The sequence below is a fragment of the Nilaparvata lugens genome, chromosome X, assembly GCF_014356525.2.
Source record: "Nilaparvata lugens isolate BPH chromosome X, ASM1435652v1, whole genome shotgun sequence".
NCBI lineage: Eukaryota > Metazoa > Arthropoda > Insecta > Hemiptera > Delphacidae > Nilaparvata > Nilaparvata lugens.
The window spans coordinates 35,709,770-35,724,755 of NC_052518.1; the positions used below are offsets into that span (position 1 = coordinate 35,709,770).

Below are 14,986 nucleotides of genomic sequence, written 5' to 3' on the forward strand. Positions count from 1 at the left end.
ACAGAAAACTTCAGATCTATCCGGCGATCTATCCCGTTCAATTCAATCCAATCCCGGACACAAGCCCTCAAAATGTAGGATATTGTTCTACAAATCAATATCCTGTTATAAATCACACATTCACATTTTACATTTTATTGATCCATACATTGAGCTTTTCTTGTAAAAACTAACTTGTTTATTTATTGAATTGACGATGTTGCTTTTTGAATAATCACATGATTACTTTCATATGATGATAACATATACGTCAAAATAGATTTACCATCGCTAAGCTACAATCCCATATCCTACACATATATAGTCCATCTGTAGTAGGAGAATATATTCTTCTGCGATTTTGAAATCTTACAAATCCTATCAAATAAACATAATTCGAAATAAGAAGAATTTGGATGGTATAATAAATTATCATGCTCTAGACAAATTAATTCAGCGGTATGGCATAGCTGTTTGGGGGGGGGGGTATGATCAACTGTCATATTGATTCATAGTGCAAAAACTGATCATCAAAAATTATCCTAAACAAACCTTGATTCTACCCAACCGAGATGGTTTTTGGTGACTTTAAAGTAATTACAATTATTTTGCCAATTATATATAAAAAACTCAATTGAATACTTCATAAATTATAAATTTCATTTTCCTCGCACTTCAAACACAATTTATTGTCAATAATCATCATAAATATATTTGAATATATATATATATATATATATATATATATATATATATATATATATATATATATATATATATATAAATATAAATAAGAAACAGTTGATCTATATGATTACTAAAATAATAAACCTTATTCCGGACCAGTTTCTCACAGACTCTAAGAGTAGAAAAAAGAAACTGGGAATGAAAAACTGGACCTACAGTAACATTTTCTTCCATATCGACATTTAAGGGTCGATATTTCTGCTCAAACTATTGATTACAATGCCATTCCCTCAGATAGGTTATATTTGTTACAAGTGGAGTAGCTTACCAATTTTTCTCTTATTTTTTTCTCTCTTTCTCCTATCTTCTTCTCCCATTCACTACTTTTTTGCTCCTCTTCACCCATCATTCCTTATTACTTTTATACCCTCTGCCAGCCTATTACTTTAACATAGATTGTTAGGTATTTTTCCTCCTTTCTTTCTTTACAGCATACCTTACCATGAATTATTGCACGTTTATTGTATATCTATGAGATTTGTATTCTAATTGTGTTGTTTTGTATTTTGTGTATCTTGTGTTGAATCAAATAGAAATATTGATACTTGATTGATTGATCGTCCATCGCACTGGAAGAGAGTTCAACAGAAGTCCAAGACCTGATGCAATGGTCAACCCTTACCACTTTAAACAAAAACAAGTCATAATAAGTTGATGGAAAAATGTAAAACATTCAATATTTAATTAATGAAAGAAGAATAGAGGTTGGAACTGAAGTGAGGTAATACGTACAGCTGAATCACCCAGTTTGGACAGATTCGGACTAATATAGAAGCGTATTCCTTCGGCAGCACCTGGTAGTGTAATACCTCTTATCAGTAGAACTGTAAGCAGGAAGTAGGGAAAAAGTGCTGTAAAATAGACCACCTGAAAATCAAAAATGCTTGTGATCATAATATATTCCAAACCACCAAAGTAACTTTAAATGCACAAGTCAATTTAGATCCAATTTTATGTATATTTCGAATATGCAATGAAAGTTGATTGCACCCTTTACCAACCACGATCAACTGACTTGAATTAGCTGATCATACTTACGTCTAGCATTGTGCTGACTCCGGATTAAGATTCAACATGCTGCTTGTTACAAGGTACAAATCAGCTTGAAAGTACGAAAATGACATTTGTAGATAAAGCACATTTCCTGTATTCTCGATTGTATTGCATTTTCCATAAACTCAAATTGAAATGTAGTACCAACTGACAGATCTTGTAACACAGTATATTGTTGTTGCTGGATTAATCCTCCATACGATTTTTACTTCTACGTGAGTTACAAGAATCAATCATAAACATTTTTGGTGAAATATAAACGATAATAAATCAATGGTTTTTATTATAGTTGAATGGATTGGATAATGAGACAAAATACTGCCAATGATGAGAATAAAAATGCAATTCGCTTGAAGCTTGAAGCAATTCCCCTTTCCCCTTGGCTGCATAAGTGGTCCAGTTATCCGGTCCCCTAAGTCACGGTTACTATGATAGGCCTCTATTGCTATATCTATGTAGGCTATTGCTTGCAACACTAACTAGCTACTTCCTCTGCTTCATGTGTCCAAATTCACTACTACCACTTTGTTACTCGTCCAATTAAAAGTTTCAGTCACATTTTAAACCCCCAAACATCAATCATCCGGTAGCTTATCCGTTCGTTTATTGTCAAAACCAGAACTTTTCTACTGGCTCGCAAGACTTCATCTAACCTAATTTAAGACGTTTATCGTTCTAATCTTTTGGAAATTATTGTTCTTTTGAGCAGACTATCATGTAATCAAGAACTTGTTCCATGAAATTCACAATTATTCAATGTTTTTTCTCAAATAGTCAAATGCAAAAATAATCTCAAATTGTCAATATTCTGACCAGACTTTGAATTATTAGAAGAGATAATTTTATCCAAACGTTTTGGTACGATATATCCGCTTCTCTAACGTTTCTTTAAATTTTTAATATTTCTCTCCCAGTCATATATATTCATTTAAATAGGTCTACCTATCTATAATACATTTATTGGATTCAACTCACCTGACGATGATGCCATAAGCATAAAAAGTTTAGTTTGAGTTGAACTTAACTGGACAAAAATAGAAAAAAATCAGATTATATCCAAAATGATTATCGTAAGAAGCTTGTTGAATGCCATGTATATAGTATGGCATATAGTATGATGCATGCATATTCTATATTTGTCCATTACAAATATAGTCTCAACTCAAACACTTAAAATGAATTCTATGTGATCTACTCGATAAAACTAATTTATAAAACTATTATCCGATTAATAACATATCATCAAGGGAGTAATATGATTTTATATCTGCTGAAAAAGCTTAAAATTGGATGAATATGGTTCCTGTTTCAAAAATATCATGTTATTTGACCAACAGCACATAATCAAGAAAGTGAATATATTAGTGATTTATGTGTTGAAGAAAAGAAACAGCCAGTGTTGTACATGAATGCATGAATGCATATGCATGTTATTATTTTTATTGATTTTCGTTACCTTTCCAGTCCATTTGACTCCTTTCCAAATACAGAAGTAGCACATGACCCAGACAATGAGTAAGGTGCCAGCAAGTTCCCACCTCACCCCTCCGACATGTTGCACACCTTCTGATATTTGCAGAACTCTCCTCCTAAAAAACGCAAAAAAGACGTTCAATTTATCCCCTGCTACATACATCTGATGAATTCACTGAAGATGAACCAGTTGTTCTATCTTGAAAGTACCGACATTTTCACTCTATCTCAAACACTCAGTCATGCTCTTCATACAGTTATACTCCATTTGTTCATAATCAGAAATAAAAATGTATGATAATTTTTCACATAACAAATTTATATTATATTATTATATAATTATTTTTTATATCAAAATTCTTCATATTCAATCAAGAATGAAGTTCATTTACGTTACTCCACTCAAGTATGTTCATGAACTTGGTAAAACTTGAAAAGATTGTTATTTGTTCTACGGAGAATCTTCCACCCTGATGGGAATCGTTGTGAGCTCGCGGCGAAACAAAGGGCGACAATTTCCCCGAGAAAGAAGAAGCACTTTTTTCCCTTGATGTACACAACATTTTTCCTCCCCCCACAGCTCTAAAAATAATATTGTTCAAATTCCCTTCACAGTCAATGAAGCTTCCCATAACCTAAAACATGACTAAATACAAGCTTCTCATGTTTTTCAAATGGAACTACTAGGGAGCTACTAGAGCTAATTTTTACCTCCATTCCCTAGTGTGAAAAGCAGTGCTTTAATATTCTTGTCCAGAGAGTAAAGTTTGACTTTAGACAACAGTATATATAGAGGAAAAACCTATTTCAATATACAATTTATCAGATCATTTGTAAGAAATGCGTTCAAATTATTCTTGCAGAGTAGAGATGCAACAAAAGAGAGAGAGAGAGTACATGAACTTGAAAAAGCACAATACAAATGAGATAAAAAGAGCAAAAATCAATTACGTTGTGGATACGTTGAGTGCGTCAAACAACCTTAATAAATTTGTATGGAGGATCATAAATGATGAAAATTCCGGATCAAGGCAAACAAATGGTAACAGGTAGAATGGTAGTATGGAAACAAAAGAGGGCAAGGTTTTGAAAGATGGAAACGAGATTTGTGAATATCTAAATAAGTTCTTCCAGGAAATTGGCTCAAACATTGAAGACTCAGTTTTGGATGGTTTTACCCAATCATGTGTTGAAACAGAAAATGACTCAAGCCATATTGAAAAGATGGTTGTTGCTCCTTTCACAGAAACAGAAATACTCGAAATGATTGATTCCCTGAAGCGTAAGAGGGCAACTGGTCTTGATGGGATCTCCACTATTGTTATAAGAAGTTTTAGAGAGTATTTAATTGCTCCACTATCAGTATTGGTGAATAAGTCCTTGGAGTGTGGTGTATTTCCTCAGGAATTGAAAGAGTCGAAGATAGTGCCAATCCACAAGAGTGGCGAAGTAAATCTGGCAAATCATCGTCAAAAATCACTATAGGGAATGCACTGAGTAAAATCTATGAAGAAGCAATGTTAATTCGTTTCGTGGAGCATTTGTTTCGAAATGGAATTTTATCATCCGAGCAACATGGATTTCAGAAGGATAAATCAACCAGGTCAGCCATTGCGTCTCTTGTGGAGGATGTAATAGATAGAATGGATAATGGTGAAAGGGCAGTGGGAGTTTTTCTCGATATGAGCAAAGCTTTCGATTGCGTGGACCACACTATCTTGTTGAAAAAGTTGGAATATGTGGTAGTTACTGATGTGGAGCTTGAGTGGTTCAAATCCTATCTTGTGGGTAGAAGTCAGTGTGTGGAGATGACTAGAGAGGAAAATGGGCAAAAAATTAAATACAGATCAAATAATCTTAGAATAAAAATTCGGACCATTATTATTCATTTTATATGTTAACGATTCACCACAAATAATAACAAGTGGTAAGGTTTTGATGTATGCTGACGACACATCCTACATTTGTAGTGCAAAGGATGCAGGAAAATTATAATTAGATACTTTTGTCAATGTAGATGCCATAGCCCAATTCCTCAGTCAAAATAACCTCAAAGTGAACGAAACTAAAACGCAGTTCTTGCAGTTCAAACATAGAAATAATTACAGAGATCTTGAAGAAATAAACTTTCAAATAAATGGAGTGAATGTTGAACAACCTCTGTCTGTGAAATTTCTAGGTGTCTTGCTGGACCAGAACTTGTCTTGGGATAACTATATTGATCATTTGTGCTGTAAAATATCATCTGGAGTGTTTGCACTCAGGCAGATTTCAAGATTAAGTACTGGGAACACTATCTTAACATGTACAGTATATCATGCCCTCATAATGTCGCATATTCGGTATGCAATATTGGTTTGGGGGGGCTCCAGTCTCAAAAATTTAGATAGAATCTTTAGAATGCAAAAGAGAGCTGTGAGAGCGATAAAAGGTCTTAAGCCATTAGAGTCCTGCAGAGAGTATTTTAAAGATCTAGGACTACTAACTGTGCCTGCACTGTACATTTTCGAAGTGATCATGTATTTATGAGATAAAAAATTTATAAGAAACTGTCACTTATATAATTATGACACAAAATACATAAAATAAGAGTAAATTTTCTGCACAATACCACAGGACAGTATGAAAACAAGCCTCCTTATATGAGTATGAAATTTATGAGTAAACTGTCGTCAGCTTTGAGAGGAAATGAGAATAAGGATATTTTCCAAAAGCTATTGAGAAAATATTTAGCAAACGGGGTTTACTACAGTATTCAAGAATTTATGGATGGAGAATGAGGCTTTTGGGAGGATTGAATTGTAATGTACATTGTGGAATGTGATGTATATAATATATGTTTATATGGATTCTTTTATATTTCGACAAATAGTCCTTGACGATATCCTATACTCTTTAAAGAGTCTCCAGGATGAAAATTTAATCAGATCAAATCAAATTTCGTTCCGTTGTCTTACCCTGTAAAACCCTCTTCACGTTTATTCTCATCTCATGTCATGAGAATTCCATTGCACATAGTTTGTATTTTTTGGCAATAGATACAATTCCAATCCTGAAAAATATTCAAAATCCACCAAATAATAACCACCAAAAATGAACTCATGGCTCAGATGAACAATTTTGTGTACCAAGATTTAGATTATGGAAAATTATTTTCAGTCTGATTTTAGTTCTATCTTTTCAATGATTTAAAACGCATGCTCTATTGAATTTACTAATGTTGTTACTCAACTATTGTTCATATCACCTACCTCGGATCAAAGCATGTAGGTTATAATGGGACTAAGTGGGACTTAGATTCTCTATTCAAAAAGTAAACTTTATCAAGATCCTAGCTATATTAGACTGAACTGTCTAACCTAATAATTATCATTCTAATAAACTTAACAAATTTGACTGAAATATTATTTCAAGAACAATAATTATAATTGATTAGCAAATAAACTCACTCCCAGAACTCCTTGACGGGATCTGTCAGATCTCTGACAGAAACATTTTGTGAGTTGATTGAGCAAAATGTTTGGAAACTGGAAGAATTGTAATACTTTTTCCAGCAAGTCAGAGAGTTCCTGTCATATGGATTCACACAGTACTCGGTGTTCCAGTAGTTGTTACAGGTCCTCCAGGGTACATCTGCAAATAGACCATTTCTCTCTAAAGTCTATCACAGTTCAACAAATTGAAAAATGGAATTATTATAATAGTAGCAGGTAGCCTATTTCGATTTTTTTGAAAAATCGTTTTCACAAAGCTTCGCTGAATCAAGTGCAGAAACCACGATCAAGCGCAGCGATATTAGATGTAGAATATACTAGACTTATGATTTATGGTTTGCAAATGTTTAATAATTTTTTAACAATAGAAATTGAAGCTATTGCATCAAAAATGGAGATGTAAATTCAGAGAAAATATTTTTTCCAAGTTTTTCGAGTTTTATCCTAGAATAATCCAATCATATATTTTTTTCACTCTCCTAACCGAGTTACCTATTTCTACCTATATCTGAAAAACTATACCTACAAGTTTGTGAATTACGGACGTTTAAAAGTGACTGGAAGGGGTGTATAGCTTATAGTCCATTAAAATGGCAATTTTTCGGGAAACAGCCCCGAAAGAATTTGTCTTGTCGGTTTTATAAGAAGTATTTTGGGGTGCTGAATTCGAATCTTATATGTATTTGCTGACACGCCAGAGGGCGGCTCCACCCTTAAAAACCCCAGATTTTGGGACCTTTTTCAATTTTTCCATTACTTACACATTACACATTTACATTTTATTATTTTTACACTTATAAATTTTGACACAATGATCGGATAGTCTCGTACCCTAATTCATTCTTCTCGGTTTGCCAAGGTGGTTTGAATACGTGAATTTTCAAATCAAAACAATTCAAATAATTTATTTGTCATACGATAAATACATATTCAAAACAAATGAAAGGAAATACATCATTTTATAATCAAAATTATAAAATAAAAATTTAGCATAAATAATACCAAAATCATAATTATATACATTTTCATGTGTAAATTGGCATCACCAGCAATAGGAATTGATGGAAAAATGGAAAATTTATTCTTGAGTGTACTTTGAGCCATATGTCCATGCACAAAAAATAGCCTATTTCTCTATTCAAAGCAGTGTATCCCGGTAACCGGATATGATGAAAAATGTTACTCGGTCTTGAATTGTAGAACAGAAACTAATCAATTCTCATGTGAATTGAATGATTTTTGTAAAATTGGATTCGTTCGTTTCTAAATATTCAATATATAACCAGTCTCTTGGATTTGAAATAAACTAGGATGTTAATATGATATAGGGCCATAGCGTACCTTTCAAAGTTCCAATATACAGTGTTACCTCTATGTTCGTGATAATTCCCAATACATATTTGTAAAGTCATAAGTATTGCAGCTTACTTCCACTTGCGCTCATTGTACAGGGTTCTTTCTATGTTAATTATTTGTTCATCATTAATTGTTGATAAAATAAGAAATGATGAAATACAATCTCAAAATTATTATTTCAACACACTCTCATACATGCAATCTACAGGTCAGGTATTTCTACAAGGCATTTTAAATTTCATTTCTAGCTTGATATGAGATTGTTTGAGCAAATAATTGTATGGACTTACCGTATCTGACTGACATGAAAAAGTAGAAAATGGCCCACGCCAAAATGACTATGTAATAGACATTCATCCAACATGACATGACGGCCGCAGCATAACCAATTCCTGTCAAAAATAATGTTTCAAATGAATGGTTTCAAACAAGTTTTCAGTCTTGCATATGATAGTGTGGTGGAAATGGTAGATATATGATTATTGTCATCACCATGGATTTATTCAATCCGAATTAATGGAAGTGCCTAGTGCAGACACCTAATGGATGGTGGACGCGCAGAATTGGCGCATTACAATGAAATACATTATAATCAGTTACTACTAATCATTCATATATATAATAATTCATTACTAAATCTATCAAAAGTTATTTTGTACAGAGTATAGCTTACTATAACTCACTAAAGTGAGAATCTCGTTATTATACTCTGTACAAAATAACTCTTGACTTGGGATGGAGATGCGCAGCAGAGAAGGCATAGAGCGGTAGGGATACAACGGCGGCGATGTTACCGTTTTATGCAGACCAGCGTTCTCTAATTTCTAGTGAGAATTCAAGCGCTCATTGTAAACTTACGAAGTTTCCTCTCTGCAAGCAATAAATCGACTGATTCTAATCGACAAATTGGCAACAGCGCTTCCACCTATGACTCTATATGCCTACATCACTGTAATTTGCTGATCTCCCTCCGTTTCTCTGCGCCGTATATACCTCCAAGTTGAAAGTAATTGAGAGCGTAATAAATTGAGCGTGAAAGTAATTGAAAGTGATTGAATGAAGAATTCAGTAATGATTGAGAGCTCGACGAGAGCGGTCTTATCGGAGTGGTTGCTGCGTCAGCTGTGCAAAGTTTAAACGTTCTGTAACAAAATATTTCGTGCTAGTGAACCGTGCTGTAGTGAATATTTTATTTGAAGATTAAAAAATGTCTTGTTTTATTTGCTCTAAATTCGTTCGGAATTCAGGTGAGCTGATGTGTTGACTGTGAAGCGAATTTCCATATAGGAAAATGACCAAGGACGATGCGGACCACATAAAGAAAAACAAACAAATTTGGAGATGTAGCAGCTGTTCCTCTACACGTCGCAAAAGTATGGTGAGTGAATCGACAACAGGAAACAAAGAAGTGACTCTCCAATAACTTGCAGGAGTTCTTGAGGTAATCGCAGGAAATCAGACGTTGATGAAGGAGAATATTAAGAAAATGAAGTTGGAGCTTGGGAAATCAATTGAATCATGTCATCAGGCGATTAACGACATAAATAGGAAGTTTGATGAGCAAAACAAGCAAATTAGCACATGCCTCATCAACATCGATAAGCTTTCAACAGAAGTAGCTAGCCTCATAAAAGAAAATGCAGAACTGAAGGAGCGCGTCGAGGATGTGGAGCAATACTTGAGATCGAACATGCTGGAAATAAATGGTATACCCAAAAAAACATGATGAAGATGTAACAGAAATCATTTGTAGAATGAGTGAAGCATTGGGACACAAAATAGAAGCAGATGCAATAGACATTTGTCGCAGACTAAAACAACGAAATGAAAACTTACCTCCACCAATCGTTGTTAAGTTCGTTCGTAGAACAGACAAACAAGTAATATTGAATGAAAGGAAAGTTACGAGGCAGTTTTCTACAAAGCAGATGGGAGGAACAACGGACCATCCAGTCTATGTGAATGAGAGTCTAGCACCTACGCGAAAAAGGATTTTCACTATGGCGAGAGAGATCGTCAAAAGAGACGACATCAAATACCTATGGATCAAGGAAGGGGAGATTCTAGCAACGAAAGAAGACGGAACACCAGTTATTGAACACAAGAACAGTGAACAAGTGAGAAAGTTGAGCGTGAGAAGTGCATCAGAGCAGCCAGGTAAGCCAGAAAATAACAGTGCTAGTAAATAAAAATGTCATCAGAGATAAGTAACAGAGAAACACTAATTATTCATCAAAATATACGCAGTCTGCGAAGTAATTTCGATTTATTCTTAGTGAAAATGAGGAAATTAGAAAACAACCCGCTAATAACAGTTTTGACAGAAATATGGATTATTATTATTATTGTTATTTCATCGTATAAAACCGCATATGATGAGCACAGCTCAAACGGTGTAAGACATGTCAAATATATCAAGTAGTATATGGTTTCCCTCCACTGAGGGAAAGTTTTTCATTTCACAAAATCGTCTGGATAACTTCTGATCTCTAGGATTTCAATGAGAATTTCTCAATGGGAAGATCTCATAGCATTCTTCTAATGAATACGGGCAGCATTCAGTCAGTATATCTTTGAGAGCTGTATAAAATTTACCATGAATGTCAACACTCTTAAGTTCGTCCGTAAAACAGTTGAAAATTCTGAACGCAGCATGATGTCCCCCCTCCAAGAGCGAAAGTCTATGAGTGGGTTACTGGAGGGTAAACATTTTATGTCTTGTGGGGTATCTGTGTGAAATAGTATCCTTCATGAATTTCTGCTTATTACTGTAAACAAAAGATGCAATATCCAAAAAATAAAGGGCTGGAATTGATAATAATTTGAGTTTTTTGAAAATTGGCCTACATGAAACCCTGGATTCGGCTCCCTCACTAACCCTGATTGCTTTCTTCTGCTTACGGAACATTTATTCTGAAGGTTTGTTTGGTTGCTGCCCCAGAATAAGATAGTGTATCTGATGTGAGACATGAAATAGCCATGATAGACAGTTAGTGCAGTTTTTCTATTTGCCTCTCTGACTATTGTTTTCAAGGCAAAGATAGCACGGGACAATTTCACGGGACAATGCTTTTACGTGGCTATCCCACTTAACATTTCCCTGCAGGTCAACACCAAGAAATCAAATCATCTCAGCAGCGCAACATTCCTCTCCTGTTGCTGAGTAAAGAGTATGTGCGAGGCTTTCAGAGCCCCCAGTAGAAAATTTGAGATGATGGGTTTTCTTCAAATTTAATTTTAGAAGATTACAGCTGAACCAATGGCTAAGCTGGTTAAGGGCCTGTACTGATTTCCGCAGGACTTCATCATCATCTTCACCCTTTACAATCACAGTGGTATCATCTGAATAGAGAATGAGTCAAGGCGAATACTATAAGGGAGGTCATTAATAAAAATATTGAAAAGTACAGGACCCAAGATTTACCCCTGAGGAACCTCACATGGATTTCTTTTCCACTCAGATGTTTCTACCCCGCCACATCCGTTTGTAAGTCTGACTGCTCGAAATCTCCCCAAGGGATATGAATTGAAAAACCTGGCTGCTTTTCCCGTAAATCCATAAAATTCTAACTTTTTCAGTAACAATTCATGGTCGACCACGTCGAAGGCCCGGGAGAGATCACAGAAGAGGCCAATGGCACCCTGAGACCCATCCAGAGCCCACAACACGCTCGTTACCACATCAAAAATTGCGGACATTGTTGAGAATCCCTTCCTGAAACCTCATGAAGTATGGAGTTACTTTCTAAAAATCTAGTAATTTGATTAAAAACAGCCCTTTCAAAAATCTTAGAGCAAACAGTCAGCAGTGCAACAGGGCGATAATTTTCAACATCTTTCCTATCCTTTTTCTTATAAAGTGGTTTGATAATTGCAAATTTAAGTTTTTCGGGGAATTCACCATCCATAAGACACAAGTTAATAGCATGCCTCAGAGGTTCAGCAATTATTGGGAATGCATCTTTTATTACTGAGCTTGGAATATCATCCCACCCGGTCGATTTGGTATTCTTCAATCCCAGAATAATTTTCTCAACCTCACCTCTGCTTAATCTCCTGGAACAAAACTGTCTACCTTGTCCTTAAGCATTTCTCAGGAGATTTATACTTTCTCATAATAACATTGGTCGAGAAACTTCATTATCAGACCGCAGAAAATGATTGTTGAAAAGTGTGGCTACATCCTTAGAATAAGAAATGACCTTTCCTCCCTCATTCAATTCAATATTTATGTTAGTGATTTTTTGTAATCCTAACTCATTTTTGACAACTGCCCATGTACCCGCATTCAAATTGGAAGATCTGGTGATGAATTCCTCGTTATTCCGTTGTTTAGCTACAGAGATGACCTTTCTAAGAATTTTCTTGTAAGCCTGAAAATACTCCAAAAAAGACGGACTCCTATTAGTTTTGGCCTCAATAAACAGCTTTCTCTTCATATCACATGACGTTCTTATACCCTGAGTTAACCACTGCTTTTTCAAATGGGATTTGTTCTTTTTGAAATGTTTAACAGGTAAGGCTGATAAGAAGGATGAATGAAATTCCGAAAAGAAAATATTGAATGCAGTCTCAGCAGATGAAGCATTAAAACAAGAAAGCCATTTTTTGTTTCACAATTATTTCAAAGATGTTTCAATTGATGCTTTATTTATGACTCGTTTGGACACATAATTTTTTTTTCTTGAGTGGGTTCAAATTTTTGCTTGAGCTGGATTATCTGGGCCGAGTGATCGGACATTCCCAAGTCAACTGTACTACCATTGACACCATCTAACGTGATATTAGTTATAACATTATCAATACAAGTGGATGTTTGTGATGTTACTCGAGAGGGCTCCATCAAAATAAAGTCAAGATTATAGGAATTCGTCGAATTAGTAAACTCAAAGCGACTTGAAGTTTTCTTCAGCATGTCAATGTTGAAATCTCCACAGATGAAAAGCTTTCTGTTCTTTAAACCGACAGTTATGTGGTCGAGCAGCCGTTCATAAGTGTCAAAGAAGAGTTCAATGTCACTGTTTGGAGTCCTGTAAATGACTACAATAAGAGCTACTTGTTCAATACCTTTAACTTTCAGTTTAAATCCTATTGCAGCACATTCAAAAACACTCTCTATTGTAAATTAATTGATATCATCCCGTATTCTGAATTCAAGGTCTTTATTCAAAAGTATACAGACTCCTCCTCTACTTTCAGATTTTCTGGAATGATGAGAAGCTATCTGATACTTGGACAGTGTATTCAAAAGAGAAATATTATCAGAAGTCAACCAATGTTCTGTCAAAGTAACAGCTAAAGGACTGCTAAAATTTGACAAGTGAACAGCTGTTCGAGATCCTCAAGTTGGTTGCTTATTCCCTGTATATTCCAATTCATAAGCAATGGATATTCAAAGTTTGTTTCATTTATACCCTGTTTATCTGAAAGGATGTGTCCAGTCCTAAAAATCCCGATGGCAGTCGCCTCCCCGGAGTTCCCCTGTCCTCTACAATTGATCCCGACAAATCAGAAACAGAGCCTGACTCCAAATGCGAAGATAGCGAGCACGGCAACACATCATGAGCAACAGATTCACAAATTGATTGACCTCACCTCTCAAATACAAATTCACTATATCCAATATTTTCCTGGAAAATATTTTTTTTTCCCAACTATTCATATGCAGCTCATGAAAAGTATGGAACCTTCACGGAATGTTATCCAGTCTTATCAGTAAAATGGATACTAGAGAAAGAAATAGACTTATATCATATAGAGGGCTATTCAGTACATGGCAATTTTAATCATAACTACAGAGCAGGAGAAACTTTGGTTCATATTAGCAGTGAGATAACGTTCAAAACAAAGACAATAGATTTTGTTTGTGTACATGTATCTTGTTCATATATGAATTTTAAATTTCATAGGTTTATATTAGCAGTGAGATAACGTTCAAAACAAAGACAATAGATTTTATTTCAGCGGACTGTGTACATATAATCTTGTTCGTAAAATAATTTTGAATTTCAGTTGTTGGCTGCTTACAGCTTGCAATCAAACTCACCCAAAATGTTTCTTAATGAATTGACCTTGTACTTAAGAAATATTTAATAACGAAGACAATGAGGTCCCTTTCTTTTTCACGGGAGATATGAATATAGATCTTTTTCAGAACACCATAATTATTATTGACGATTACAAATATCTAATGAACAGTTTTGGATTTGACTCACTCAATACTGATTACACTCATAGGTTCCGATTTTCTAACCCTTTAATAGATCATCTTTATTTAAAATCTGGCAAAAATAGAACAAAACTGAATGGAATTAATCTAATTCCAGAAATACTACATTTAGATATAACTGATCACAGTACAATCATACTTCAAGTTGGAAGATTGAAGTGATCCAACGAAGAAGCAGATACAGATAATAATAAAATATACCTAATCAATTATGGAGAGTTGAATAATATTTCATCGTCGATTGATTGGGATAGAGAAATACCAGCAGCAATGGTTGATGAGGGATGGGAGAATTTCATTGACATTTTAACAAGCGCTATCAAAGATTGACAAGAAAATCTTCGTGTAGAAAATAACTTGACACAGAAATTCAGGTCGCCATGGATAAATTGTTATCTGATCAAGCAAATAAACTTAAGAAATGAGTTATACAAGAATGTAATCAAACAACCTAATAATGACGACTTGAAACAAATATACAATACATTCAATAATAACTTATGTAATAAACTGAGAGAAAGAAAACAATATTATTATTCAAAACTGTTTAGAGAAAGCCAGGGAAATATTAGAAAGACGTGGAAAACAATTGACGCGTTAATAGGATTGAAAAAAAATAAAGAACCACTAAAACTAATTGTTGATGAGCAGGGAA

The 14,986-nt window shown here is 34.6% G+C and overlaps 1 protein-coding gene across 1 annotated transcript in view; it reads right to left on the reverse strand.

Moving 5' to 3' along the window:
- LOC111049205 (sodium- and chloride-dependent GABA transporter 1) overlaps positions 1 to 14,986 on the reverse strand; it is a 168,510-nt gene that overhangs the window by 70,409 nt on the left and 83,115 nt on the right. Inside the window, exons 3-6 of the mRNA XM_039443210.1 lie at positions 8,393 to 8,494; positions 6,702 to 6,885; positions 3,236 to 3,368; positions 1,459 to 1,593 (exon numbers count right to left, since the gene is read on the reverse strand). Of these exons, the coding sequence (XP_039299144.1) occupies positions 1,459 to 1,593; positions 3,236 to 3,368; positions 6,702 to 6,885; positions 8,393 to 8,494 (554 nt within the window). The remainder of the gene's footprint in view (positions 1 to 1,458; positions 1,594 to 3,235; positions 3,369 to 6,701; positions 6,886 to 8,392; positions 8,495 to 14,986) is intronic.